The sequence below is a fragment of the Schistocerca nitens genome, chromosome 6 (assembly GCF_023898315.1).
Source record: "Schistocerca nitens isolate TAMUIC-IGC-003100 chromosome 6, iqSchNite1.1, whole genome shotgun sequence".
NCBI lineage: Eukaryota > Metazoa > Arthropoda > Insecta > Orthoptera > Acrididae > Schistocerca > Schistocerca nitens.
The window spans coordinates 392667910-392683206 of record NC_064619.1 but is presented as its reverse complement, the minus strand read 5'-3'; the positions used below and the strand labels follow the sequence as shown (position 1 = coordinate 392683206).

The 15297-nt window shown below is 36.8% G+C and overlaps 1 protein-coding gene across 8 annotated transcripts in view; it reads left to right on the top strand.

The window, feature by feature from the left end:
* The window catches only part of LOC126262232 (cap-specific mRNA (nucleoside-2'-O-)-methyltransferase 2), a 275061-nt gene that overhangs the window by 123922 nt on the left and 135842 nt on the right, over nucleotides 1-15297 (top strand). For all 8 annotated transcript variants that reach the window (XM_049958694.1, XM_049958697.1, XM_049958700.1 and 5 more), the window contains one exon: nucleotides 2488-2682. In XM_049958694.1, coding sequence (XP_049814651.1) covers nucleotides 2488-2682 — 195 coding nt within the window. The remainder of the gene's footprint in view (nucleotides 1-2487; nucleotides 2683-15297) is intronic.

Genomic DNA, 15297 nt, shown 5'->3' with positions numbered 1-15297 from the left:
TTGTCACTCAAAGAAGTAGAATTATGAAATACATTTAAATAAAACCATGTCTTACACCTGTTAGCTGGAAATGTGATGCACCTCACTGATGAACCTGTGGGACTGCGTTCTACCAGATGGCCATTGGTACCAGTGCATCTTCCTACTCTTCTATAATGATCATCTGTCATCGTACCAATCCTGCACTTGTCTATGAAGAGAAACTGACTCCATTGATCCATCTGCCATACCAGGTGTTCTCACATCCACTTCCTTCGTTCACAGCTGTGCTGGGTGGTTTGTACTGTTGTTCATAATGGATGGTAAATGTCAGAATAGCATTGCTGGATGTAAGCCAATTACTAATGTCTATGTTCATATTTCACCAACAACAGTATCACGAAAAGAGAAGGATACACGATACTAGTATTATTTATCTCCTTCCCTCAATCCATTTCATTTGAGGAGGATGCTGCAAAAGAAGATTGATTTCCACTATAATTCTTTCGTGCATTCTCATTTTACCACAGCAGATTCTTTGTCTTATGTGCACTTGAGATAGTAATGTTTTAATGATCATCTTTATAACTGCCAGGGTTATTTCATCTACCATCATTTATCAGTGTATGAAGAAGAGAAGGTGCAGCAGTGCTACACTATTTGGAAATGCAGTTGTTGATATTATTAAAAAAAAGAGAACTTTCACACTAGTGCAAATGTAGGATTTTTCGTAAACTTGTTACCGATTATATTTTCAGAAACAGGGAGCTAAGTGCATTTGGTGTAATTGAACATTGCACATTGTGCTTGTTAACATATGGTAATATGTATCCAGTGAATTGTGTCAAAAGGGTAGTTCTCTTTGGAAAACTATAAAATTACAAGGAGAGAGAATAGCTAGCTGGTTTTTACTTTCAGGAGATGAAATTCCAGTATTGCAGATAGACAAATAGAAGTGTGAAAAACTATCATAGCTTTCAGAGCAATTATTTCCTTCCTCAGGGAGAAAAGGGGGTGGGTTGGGGACAGTTAGAAAGGAGGGGCAGGTCACTGAGAATCCAGGATGAGAGGGACTCATTTGTTGTGAGGATAAGGGGAGACAAAAATGAAGGGGGATGTATCAGAGAAAGTTGTATATCATAGATAGTACAATGGTACATGCTTATCAGTGTATTATCTTTTACCTCCAACTATTTCTAATATCTCCCCCTTCATCTTTGTCTTCCCATGTCTTCACAACAAGGGGGTCGTTCTCATCCTGAAGTCTCAGTGACCTACTCTCCTTTCTACCTCCCAGAAGAAGGAACTAATATGAAACCTCCTGGCAGATTAAGATTGTGTGCCACAAAAGTGGGCAAGTGCTCTACTGACAGAACTATCCAAGCAAATCTCATAACCCACTCTTGCAGCTTTACTTCTGCCAGTATTGAGAGTGGGTTGTGTGTCATACTCACACTGATCGGTCAATCGAGCACATCCCTGTGAAAGGCAAAGGTCCCAGGTTCGAGTTCCAATCTGGCACCCAGTTTCAGTCTGCTGGGAAGTTTCAAATTGGTGCACACTTTGCAGCAGAGTGAAAATTCATTCTGGAAAGAACTAATAATTTTGAAAGTTAGGATATTTTCTTGCACTTTTATACATGTCTGTAGGTAGTAATAGAACTTCACTTCCTGAAGATAAGTGCTACGGTAGTCATCCGTTCTGTCTCCTTTTAGTTTTATGACTGTGATTTATGAAACAAGCAACTGAAGACCAATCAGATCATAAACAGATAAATATTCATATACACAGTCTGTGGACAGGGAGGTGGGATATGTGACATATTGGGTTTTTTGGGTGACCTGGCACAGAGAGATGGTAGAAACTGCAATATCACTTAAAGTAAGGACGCATATTTTTTTTACATTATACTTTCAACATTACATGCTCAACCTGACACAGTACAGTATTACATTACTGATATTGTCAGATAAAGAGATTGCACAGCCTACTTCTTTATTACTACTAGAATATACAGTAGCCCTTTATTTCTACAAGATGACGTTTTTTTGTAAAATACTGGGCATGGGGTTGTGTAGTGGGCTCATTCTGCTTCCTTTCCACACACCTTTAATAAGTAATCTACTGTGCAGCTAACATTTAATCAAGTTATGGTTCTGAGGAATGCTAGCCTATGCTCTGAACTATGTACTGAGCACTGGAAGACTTTATGCACATAAGTGTGCATGCACATGTGCGCACACTTTTTATGTATAATTTTCCTAAAACCCAACGTATTGTAATTGTCCAATCTTTAATACTGCATGACAAATGTCTTGAGGAGAAAAAAAAACCTTGTGAGTTTTTAAATAATAAATAACAGGTAGACTATTTGACACTCGGAGGAAATTGTTATTTATCTTGTAATGCTTTTTATTGTTACAGATTAGTCTCAAGCATTAATTTCAATTTATTACATTAAGGATTGCCTTCTTTTTTGCATACTACATATATTACTCTTATTATTAGTGGAAATGGCTGTCAACAACTCTCAACCCATATTATGAAGGCAACCCTCTCTCGTGCATGATCAATGATGATAGGTTCATTCTTCATACATTAGAAAACTGGACATTTGGCGCTGATTTTACTGGTAATCTTATGGATACATCAAACTTCAAGCACATATTAAAAGAAAGTCAGAAAATGGGAGATGTCTTACTGGTAAGTGTGTAAATTTTGTCCAATTAATTGTACCGAAGAACGTTCTGATATGCTGCATGTAATTGTTATGTATATGTACCACTTTATATTAATGTTGTCAGTGCTGCACTTAGGAATAATAGCACAACTGAAACAATATGTTCTTCTGTAAAGTGTTGTCACATGAACTGTATTATGTTCATTTATACAGTGTAGTTCATGGCAGCTCACACTTTGAAAGTGTGGGTAACAGTTGCTGGACACAGTTAATCAGTAGAATGACAAGATACACACAACTTTTCTGCTTCAGAATAAGATAATATAAAACTTATGAAATGCTGAAGAACTGGGACTTTATATTTTATTTGCAATTTATTACTTCTGTTCTGTTGTTCATTCTCCTGTAACAAAATATGAGAATTATTCGGATGATGAAGGTGTGAGATGCACAGTATTCCTGAAGCATCACATTCACAATTTAAGTTGATGATTGTGTGCATATATGTGTGTGTAGAGAATTTTTTTCGGTTCTTTTCTATATAATCACCACCAATACCCATAATTATTTGAGTCTACTTAAGAGGTGTTTTTTTTTATTTGTATCCAATAGAAATATTATGCCTTCTCTTTCAAGCTGTCATCAGCTGTTGCATGCCATTGTCATTATCTGCTGTGTTTTTCTTCTACTTTTGAGACAAGAGTAAGTCATTTGGTGCAATATCTGGGTTGTACAACAGATGCAACATAACTTTTACTCAAAGGACCAGAACAATCCCTGTGTCATGGCCTGGAGACAAACATTCAATGCAATGTGGTCCCTTTTAATGTAAGAAAATGCTTACCTTGATGCTTCTGTATGAAACTGATGTTCTGAAACTTTTCTTTAATGGTGAATGTGTGCGACATGCCATTTATTACTGGTTTTGCAAGGGATGTGGCGATCTGTATTTCATGAACTGTCCAAAATTCTGCAAATAGATAATAGCACCTTTGCACGATGGTGGCACGTGATTTTCTTTTCAGCAAACCTAGTTTCAAATTGTAAAAATCTTTCCATTTTTAAGTTACTATAAATATTCATGCCGTGTTCTGTGGAGTCTGGAATGGGGTTGTAATCTGTTCGAAGGACACTGATATTTGTCTTTGTTTCTGGCATTCTACACATATTGAAAGCAGTTTCATGTAAATAATCAGAATTGTTAAATCAAAAGGGAACATCACATTCAAAAACTATAGTGGGGTGGCTTCAGAAAGTAAGCCACACATGTTGTCCCACACTAAGACCATTGTGCAACAAGAGAGGTGCATTGTCAGAGGAGAGTACATGTTCTCGATGCCCTGCAGACGCAGTTCTGCTGTGGATGGTTGACAGGTGCATCCCAGCATGGAAGTGAAATGCAACTGGAAATGTAATCCAAAGTTGAAGTATGGAGCACAGTATGATTCTTTTGGGCAAAACATCTAAATTGAACACAGATTCACTGTGAAGTTCTAGCAATATATTGCCCAAATTCAATGTCACATCCAGCCATTGTGAAGTGGTACAATAATTAGACTGAGGCTGTACAGAAATGGGTTATACTCAATGGGGAGGGGGCCATCGTCATTGACTACAGATGACATTGTGTAGGTAATTGAGGAACTGACTCACAGAAACTGCATATCTTCTGACAATGAGGACATTCACATAGTGGTTATCGAGTGGCTTCCTGACCAAGCAGTGTATTTTTATCTTTGAGAAATTGAATGATTGGTAGTACATTCTGACCATTGTTTCTATAATCTTGGTGACTATGTTGAAATAAGTTTCACGTGTTTAGGTTACTTTGAAGTGTAGTATAGCATTCAATGAAAGTTACTGGGCCTGCCATAACAATGTGTAACTTACTTTTTTCATTTCCCTCATAAGATTATTAGACAGAATGTCTGACCAATACTTACCTTCAGGTGATAAAATTCTATAGATGATAGGGCAGAGTGAAAACTAAAGATGGATTAAGAGAAACAGAAATGAAGTGAATAATACAATTAAAAACTATGAGGAAAATGAGTTGGTGAAGACCAGATACTAAAGTGAGATAAATAGTTAGTCAATGACGACTAACACTTAGACCTGGTATATACATATTCAGAAGCATTTAAATCTGTGAGGAAAATAATTACAAGGAGCAGTAAGAAGACTGATAAAATATTGAGATAGTGTGGTAAAGCAATTGTAAATCATGTGTGTTCTGTCTTCAAAACAATATTTATTGTATTTAATAATGCTAATTCGGGAAATTGCAAGATCTTTATTGTGGCTTGTTAATTACAGCAGTAATCATTATCACTGCCATCATTATAATCATATTTAACAGTTACTATTGCTGCTATTGCCACATATTTTGACAATGCTTATTGAAATGGCTGAGGACAATTTGACAGAAAGAGTGTGGAATTGTGGGTAGAATCGTGAGAAGATTTTTGTTGCTGACAGAATATTCTTTGTGTATTAAATAGTGTCATGAAAAGATGTTATATGGTGAACAACAATGAAAATATAACAAGAGTAAATGGAGTGTATCAAATTAAACCAGGTGATGTTAAAGAATCGAATTAGGAAGTGAGGCACTAAAATTAGTTGGCAAGATATGCTATTTGAGTAGCAAAATAACTGACAGTGGTAGAAGTAAAGAAGATATGGAATGCAGAATGATAATAGAACAAAAAAAGACAAATATGTTAACACACAACATAAATTTGCATGCTAGGAAGTGTTTTTGGATGGTATTTGTCTGGTGTGTATTAGTGTACGGCTGTGAAATATGGGTGGTGGCTGGGGGAGTAAACTGTATGGATTAAAAGAGCAAAGAAGCTTTTGAAATATGGTGCAAAAATGAATTCTGAACTCTCAGATTTTCTTGGCATGGTTGATTACGGTAGACTTATGGATGTTCCAACAAGTTATTGTTGTTTCCATTTTAAGCACAATAGGGGGGGGGGGGGGAAGGACTTGTTCAGTTGTCAAAATATTGTGCATAAAATGGGTACAAGAGCTCGACAGAATTCAACCGGAAGTATGCTATTAGAGAATTCTGAGTGTTAGGTGGGTAGTTCAGATAATTAATAAGGAGGCACTAAATTAAGTGGGGAAAATTAATTCTGTCCCCTCAATGTGACTGAAAGAAGGGATTGGTTGACAGGACACATCTTGAGACCTCAAGAAACAGTTAATTTGGTAATGGAGGAAAGTGTGGGTGATAAATTTTTTGGGACACCAAGGCTTGATTGGTAGCTTCAAGTGGATGTAGGATGCAATAGTTATGCATGCGCAAAATAGACTAGTGTGGAGAGTTGCGTCAAAACATGAATAGTGGCAGAATAGATGGGTGGACAATTAATGGAAACTGATTAATAATTGCTGCTTGAATAATTAAAGGAAAAAATTAACTAAAAAGAATAATTGAAAGAAATTGGAAGGTACACATATCCTGGGTGAACTTTAACTGGTACCAATGTCAACAGACCTTCAATGTAAATACATTTAAGATCAATATTCATCGTTTAAGTTACGTACTTATTCACATTAATTCCATTGTGCGTAGTCCTGATTATTACAATGCCAATGCAGGATTGCTCCTCCGCTGCTTGCACAAATTCCTCTTGACCACTGGATGCAGGATTCAGGCGCGGGCAAAATGGTGAACAGGCAGGTGTGGTCGATGTGGATATTTGAATAAAACTTTACCCTCCTAATAACTTTTTCTAACATTTCTAATGAACGCTTGAAATTCACATTTTTAAAAAATGCTGGTATGGCGGATCTCGTCATACGTACGCCCGCTACCACTTACAGAATTAAACATGTGAAAATACAGAAATTAATCAATTGAAGAGTGTATCTCTTCTCTTTTTTGTATCAAAACATTATCTCTGCTACAGAACAACTTGTTACTTTACCTGTGGCTTTGTGTGTATATATCTTACATGAATAAAAAGAAAAGAATGAAGAAAGAAAAAGAATAATATGATCCATTATAATGGCACCCACACTACAAGGTTTAGTAAATTTCATGGAAAGGCATTTATATGCTCAGTTATGCCTCTTTATTAGACTTAACTGTAATCTGAAGAACAAAATAGGTTGTTCTTTATAAACTCAACTCAGATCCAACGATACCAATCACATCAAATACTTAGTCAGTGTTTAAAAGTGCAGCTCAATATTTACTTGTTATATTCATTGTATAAAGGATAACCAATTCATATGCTGGGGTATACAAAGTTGTATCATCAATATAATATGTTATGTAAAATGGTGTTCACATAAGTAACAAATATGCATAAAAATTTCAATGTAAACCAAGTGTTTGACTCTTTCATGTGTAGTCAACCCTCACAGTAGTTAGGTTTCAACCCCTTGATTATTTGGTAGTGCTCACCCTTAGTGCAGCATTGTGATATGTGACATACTGCAACTGTTTTCTTCTTCACATACTTTCACACAACCACATTCACATGTATCATAAACATATAACTATATTTATCTTGTGGTGCAGTCCTTGCTTATGTTTATATGGTACCTAACACTCTACAAGCATTTATCTTTCTTCACTTTAGGACATGCTGATGCATCATTCCCTGGAAGCAAAAGACTTAATACTAACTTAAAACTAAACCATCATAGAAAATGTAGAGTGGCTCAATGGCTACTAATATGATTTTCATATATTTAACCATATATTCATTCCTTCAGAGTGCAGTTGTGCTATCACAAAACTTATTTAATGTCATGTATGCGTCTCTACTTAGCTTATAGTTCTGAAAGAAAGTGTATTATAGGTGTGGTGTGACCTCTTACTCTCTTGTTTACCTGCAGCAAGACTTTTCTCATCCATTAAGTATAATTAGTGCGTGCAATTTCAGTACTTAAATTGATAAATATTGTACAGATATAGATATAATTTATATTGTAACACAATATAAGTAAATATCTCGTAGTTTAGCATTCCTTGCCTGTGTATATAATCCCTTAGCTTATCTTTATATGTGTGTATGGTACGATGGCACTGGGCACCACGCACTGTTAAAATTTGCTGAAAATGATGAATATATTTATATAGTTGGTGTTGTTGCTGTTCGCCAATTTTTGATAAAAAAGTTTAGATTGAATAGTTAGCTCGAGCCCCCATGTGCTATAGCACGAAAATACATATATTTGTTACAATCTACACTCAGCCTAATTGAGTGGCCCCAGAGATGTGGCTGGTCTCAGTGTTTGGCTACATTTTTCGTCATAGGGTGCCAGCTCACACGTGTTGTAAACTTAGTTTTCAATCTGAAATAAAGTATATATATAAAAAAAGACAATGAAGGCAGGTATTGCGGTGAAATTTAAAATATTGAGTCACTCACGTTGGTTTATAATTTGAAGTAGTTTATTTATATGTTTCCATGAATAGTCTTCAGTATATTGACTAAACACTTAAAATGCAGTCTGAGGGGCTTTTACGTAAGCGCGGCTGTTAATAACTGATGCTACAAAATTTACCTATAAAATTCACATGTCACGATCATGATGCTCGACAGTCTTTTCACAGCTCACAAACTACACTGTTGTCTGCTTTCCTAAACCATTATATTGCACTGAACTTGACCATTTTTGAACATCGCTACATACACACCTGTCGCCGATCATAGATACCAACCCAATACTATTCGTGGATGGGTAGCACATCTGGCTCTTAGCGTCGCTCCAACTCCACTGCCTAAAGTTGGCCACCCTATACACCCTCGAAACAATTGCCTCACTCAAAACAATGTGTGACAAAAAATTACGAATATTCTAAAACTAAACACAAAAACACATATGATACATTGAAAAATATGGAAATTTTCTGGGCAATAACAATTTAGTGTCCAGTTTTTTTTTTTTTTTATCTGCCACCATTTTTTCACAAATAACGTTCTTGTGATGTGGTTTTGCTTTTCCCGGTTTTTTGATACTAAACATAAATAAACAAATAAAAATACATACATAATTACTCACGTACCTCTTTAAACTTTAGAACGCTGCTGCTAGTTTCGCCTCTTTAAATTTATTTATTACCAAAAACACAGTTTCTCTCAGTCAAATCCCATATTCTGACCTCTCATTCAAAAATGGTACATATCACGCTTAATCGGCTATGATTGCTCGATGCAGCTCTACTAGGCGCATCTGTAAATATTTTGTTCATGTTAATCATCCTAAGCATTGCTGAGGTGTTAGCTCTTGAACTTTCATAAATATACAATTTTTAAGACAACAATAACTTTTAAACTATTATATATTTTTGTGTCACATCTAGATAATTTAGCTGCACATATTTTTCTGTCCATGAGTGCCAAATCTCACCTCCGTATCACTCTTAAGTTCTGTTTTTATCAATTATTCTCTGGCATATAAATCCCTCCAAGCGCAAACACGGCCATATGCTCCCCTGCCAAGATTCTGCTCAGGTTTTTCCAAGGCCGCATAATCGCTAGTCGTTCGCCACAGCCCTGTAGCAACCGCCAGCCACATGATCTGTGGTGGAAAACTGCCACAATTATGTAGATAGTCATCGTTGTAACACAGACCCTCCCTTAATCTTCTATGTCCCTGTTTATGCAGTAGGGTTTACAAATGCTAGTGCAGGCTGTAACTCATCGGGTTTGTGCCTGTCTGGTGTGCACACGCCTGCGGTTTGTTGACTAGATTGCTCCCTAATGTGCATGTGCTGCGTCGCTTTGGTACCACTTAGCTCACGGTGAGTTACGTATTGCATTGCATGCTACTGTGCATTTCACAAGTTCATATATTTGTTTACAACTGGGCTGCATGCAAGGCGGAGCATTGTATTTAGAGTATCATGATCTCTAGACACATAAAAGTAAAATTCTTCCTTGTTGCAACAACTCATCGTTTACAAGTTTGACATAGAACAAAAAATACAAACAAAAATTTTCCTTATCAACTAACAACATAAATTCTGGAATGTGAGTTTCCAGCATCCTAAATCTAATATTATTATGCTTATATACAACTTAGAAGGTATACAGCCCTTCTTCAATATATAAATGTTCTGAACTCTTTGTGTGGGTAAGAGCCTTGGTCTTTACCCATATTTGTGTGTACTAATCTGTATGCTCCTGTATAGGGGATTTTAGTAATTATCTATGGACCGTTGTATAGCAGTTGCCACTTACAGTTCAGTTTTCCAATTTTTGTGGATTCGAGATGTTAGCCCATGTTTTAAGGTTGATTGCTGTTCTCAACACAGGCTCTCTAACTAAAATGTTGACATCCAGAAAGTGATTAGCAAAAACGTGATGCCTGTAATTAAAGTTCACTGTGCCCACTCTGATGGAGAAATAAAGTTATTGATCATTGAAGTTCATTACGCTGAGGATTTAGGATGATGTCTGGAATTCATAGAAAATGCAGTTTACTATAACAGTTTTCACTATATTCTGAAAACGATAAAGCGTAAAGTTCTAGACAAATTTTTAACCAAGCAATGCTGCTATCAGCTATTGTACTATCAGAGCTCTTCAGAGTCTATTGCGTGGATCCTATTATCCCTAGGTAACGAAACTGTTCAATAACTGTTATCGATGTAAATGTTCAAAGTGAATGCTCACCAAAATTAAATGTTAATACTCATCAAATGCCACGCCAGTAATGGTAGAAGGTCTGTCCTGCAGCGACACGTGAAAATATGACATACGCAAACTGAGAATAAATCACTGAAGTCATTCCGCAATTAACACTTTACCACAATGTGAACTCATTGTTACGTGCATACCGAGTTACATAATATGGCATCCAAGGCTGTTCCTTGCAACTCCACAGATGCGATGCGGATTCTGACACGGAGTGCGCGCTGATACGAATCTAAGATTACTGGGGCATGACTCTAGCTCGCAGCGCTCTTATTTATATAGCCACAGTGGGGACCACCGAAGGTGCAGCCGACAACATTTGCCTTCCTGGCTAACCACTGGGGCTATCAGAACACCACTTTAAGTTACTAAATAATTAATTGCTTCATTTGCTGAAGGCCAATGAAGCTCTAAATTTAATTGTGCTATCAGCACACAGGTAAGTATCTGTAATAAAATTCTGATGTGGCTAGGTTAAATACTTTTGCCGAGAGAGTTATTTTAGTTCCAATGCATGTAATAGAAGACCTCTGAACTTGTCCTTTGGAGAGACGCTACAGCTATAGTTTTATAGCCACCTTTTGGAAACTACTCACATCTTTGTTGTTATAGTGTGTCTCCATTCTACCTAAATCTAAACATCCTAGCTTTATCTAATCACTTCTTAATCTACCTTGTTTCCGTACTTTTAGGACACAAAAACAGAAAATCATGAATTTCAACCAAAATATTACTTTGTGAGATCCAACATGCTGTTTTCATTTAATTACAATGAAAAAGGAATCTGAATATAAATTTTGAAGTTTCTAGCTCCTTCCTGTTGCGCCGATGAATTTTACGTAAAACGTCCAACTTTTGAAAACTGTTAAAAGTTACTAAACTGAAACTTAACACATTATTATTTTAGCATCACTTCTGACATGCTATTAACTTTTCAGATCATTTACTTTACTTTTAAGGTATTGCACAACATTCATGATGTCATAGATCGTTAGAGCGGACTAGGCTGGCGCACAATGGAAAGCATATGAATTCTGTATGGCGTGAGTAGGCTGCTTCCCTACCGTACTTTATCATGCAGTGATAATTCCTGTGTTGGTATCTTGGTCAGAGGTTTCTCCCACTCATCTGCTTGTTTGCAATTGAATATCAGCTCATTTGATGTAAATCTAGTTGATGTATTTGGAAGGTTGTTAACAACTTGTAAGAAGGGAGTGACATATTCAATTCACTTGGTATGTTTATGAGTTATAAATGTCCTCAAAAACCTGTTGAATTCCTTAAAAACCCTTTGTATGGGAGATGCTTCAGGATGAAATTTGGACATTAAAATGTGTTTGATTTGGTTGGAATCTACAAACTGTTTCCATTTACATCCAACAAAATTTGAGGCATTATCTGTTAACATGACTTCTGGTTTTCCTACTCTTGCAAAAAATCTTATTTGATTCGTCTTATAATTGATCTGCTGTAATGTTCTGTACCACATACAGTCTTACGCATTTGGTGAAAATATCATACAGATCTACTATACATTTTACTCCCCCCCTTACCACGGGGATAGGGTCCAGCCACATCTAACAATACCTTTTTAGACTCTTTTTTTTTTTTTTTTTTTTTTTTTTTTAGTCACAGTAGGATGTAGTTCTATCTGCTTGGAGACGTTAGAATGTTTTGCTTTCTGGCAAACAATACACTTTTGTACCACCTGTAGTATTCTTCATATAAGGTTGGGGAAATGACAATATTTACCCATTTCGTCAGTGCATTTTGCAGTGTCATAATGGCCCCAAGTATTGTGTGTGTAAGAAGAAATCATCTACGTATTCCTCTGGCAAACACAAATGCCATTGTTCTTGTTCAGGATGGTACCTACGGAACAGAACAACTTTGTGGATAGTGGAAAACCTTTTTAACTTTTCATCACCATTTTGTGTAAGTTTCACTCTTACCTTACTCCAGCTTTTGTGTTCCTGCTGTAATTGCTCCATGTGTTTACACATTTGGGCATAGTATGGTCAGGGTGTTTTGTCTTCCATCAACATAGCTCTTATTTCACCTTCCTGCTCTAAAAGATTGTTGAATCCCTCTAAGCCTTGTGGTAATCGAGAAAGAGCATCAGCTATTATGTTTTGGTTTCCTTTTATGTGTGCTATTTCAAAATTGAATTCTTGATGATACATACATCACCTGGCTACCCGTCAGTGTAGCAGTGTACAAATTAACAATAATGATAGGTTTTTGATGGTCACTGTATACTTTTGTATGTTTACCCCAAAGGAAAGCACCGAATTAGAGCCAAACTCTCTAACTCTGTAACTGAATATGTACGTTCAGCTTCGGATAAGGTGCAGCTGGCGAACCTAATTAATTTAGGGATGTGATTTCCCTCTTCTTCTACCATTTGAAAAAGGCATGCACCCAGACTTTGGGAAGACGCGTCAGTGCATAAACAAAAATCCTTCTTCGTGTCTGGTTGGAATAAAATATTAGCGTTTAAGAAAGCCCTCTTGATGTTCTTGAAACTGACATTGCTCATCCCATAACAAAGTTCTGTTTTTCCGTAGAAGAATGAGCGAAGGATTGCTGTTCATAATTTGGTTATTGATGAATTTCCTGAAAAATGAGACTAAGCCTTAGTAAGCCTTTAATTGCCTCTTTTTTTTTTTTTTGAGGAACAGGGCAGTTCCTAATGACATCAAGTTTTTTAGGATTTGGCAGTATGCCTTCCGAAGAGATTATGTGTCCTAAAAATTTTATCTTTTCTTGTCCGAAATTAGATTTCTTGAGATTTGCTGTTATTCCATATTTGGAAAAGTATCTCAATACTTGTTCAATTAATGTTAAGTATTCGACCCAAGTGGATGTAGCGACTTAAAGGTTGTCCACTTATACTGTTACCTTACTCAAAAGTTCGTACCCTAGCACTTTGTTCAGTGCAGAGATAAATACACCTACACTTACGTTCACTCCAAATGGTAATACTTGAAATTTGAAGCTCCTGCCCCCACATATGAAGTAGTTTTATTTGCCAATATGAAGCTGGAGATCAATTATAGTAAGAAAATTAGCATCATGGAATTTCATAAGCTGTTCCTTTAAATTGTCTTGACGTGTTCAAGCTGGTACAATAATCTTATTAATGTTATGTGTGTCGAGGACCAAGCACACCTTGCCATCTGGCTTACTCACAGCCAAAATAGGACTACAATAAGGGGAGAATGATGATTCTATTACACCCAATTCAAGCATCCTGTTAATCTGTTTTCTACTGCTTCCCTGTTTGTCCATGGTATAGGGTATGAAGTAAAACAAAAAGTGTCATGAGGATATACTTCCAATTTGTACACAAAATCCTTAATAATACCTGGTCTTTTTTGCAAATACATGTATATAAGCAAGTATCAGTTCCCTAAGTTCTGCTTGCTGTTCTTGAGACAAGCACTTTGATTCACTTACGTTTGTGTTTATTGTGTCGACGTTTACCTCTTCTGCCGCTGACAGTTCATTATTGTATGTGTTGACAAACATAACAATTGAACCTCAAAATTGTGAGTAACTTCAGTTTTATGTCTATTAGTACTTCGTCTCATTAGGTCTATTACAAATAATTTGTTGTTTACAGTGAAATGACATTGACCTTTTCCTATATAAGTTTGTACTTGATATGTCCTAAATGTATCCGGACCTATTAAACAATCAACTTTTAATTTCTCTACTATCAAAAAATTGCATCATACACAAAATTGTCCTAATTGTATGGGAATTAAGGCTTGTATTTGGACTCCTTTCCATTTCTGCCCAGTAGCAGTTTGTGCCTCACAGTTTTGCACTGGCAGTGTGGGTATACGCACATGTTTCTTCAGTTCTTGAAAGAATCCCTGTGACATCAAATTAGTCGTAGCACTTGTGTCAAGCACTGTGGATACATCAAGGTCAAATATTTAGGCATTAGTAGTTGCTTGTACCTTGCTCTCTGTCAAGTTTTTCTGTGTACCCTCGTTACTTTGATACAGATCATCACATCACTACCGTGATCGTATCTGATAAAGCAAGTGTCGATCAAGCTCGTCCCCCCACTCCCCTCCAAGTTCACAGAATGGGGGCCTACTGTGACCGGATCAAGTTTTCCAATGTCATGGTGGCATTGGTCTCTGGGTTAGGCATAACTTCCACTATATGGACTGTTGGTGTTTGATTATGCCAGTCAGTATCCTGTGAGGCTCCTGACTGAAATTCTCTTTGCCTTTGCGCATTATTCAACATGTGTGTATTCCTTTGTTGACTGAATTCTGCTGTCTGTGGATTATTCAGCTGTATGGTATTATTTTGTGTTTGCCAAGCGATTGGCTGATTATTGCCAGTAGCTGGTCATATGCTACTTGCCCATTGTTGGTTTTGTTCAACTTTTGCCCATTTCTTTTTTCTCCATTGCTGTTATGATTACCATTACTTTTACTATAGGTCTGTGTGAGGTATGGTTGCCACCCTTGTACTACGAATCCATTGTGCACTTGTTGGTCCGTAAATCTCTGTGGCATTATCTGTGTATCAACAGGCATGGGTTGCACTGGTCTCTCTTCATATACCAAATCTATTGAGTCCAGTACAGATAGAAAGTATTCGGTATCTTGTTCCAGAATGGTAATGAGTTTTTCCCTAACAGGAAGATGACTCTTTAAAATTTTCAGCAAGTCTACTTGATATACCAGGTTCGTCCAGTTTGTGGTCTTATTCAAATGTTTTTAAAAGTAGCCCCTTAAGCTTCCATGTGTGCTATTCAATGGAGCTGGGTTGAATACTTCACATCTGAGCCTCTCTTGTATGGCGTGAGACCAATATTTATCCATAATGGCTCTCGCAAACTATTCATAGTAGTGGTAACGTTCCGCCATGTCCGTAGCCCGTAGCAGAATGTCACCCTGTGTGTATCTAACAGCAAATCTAATTTTCTGGGCTTCGATCCAGGTA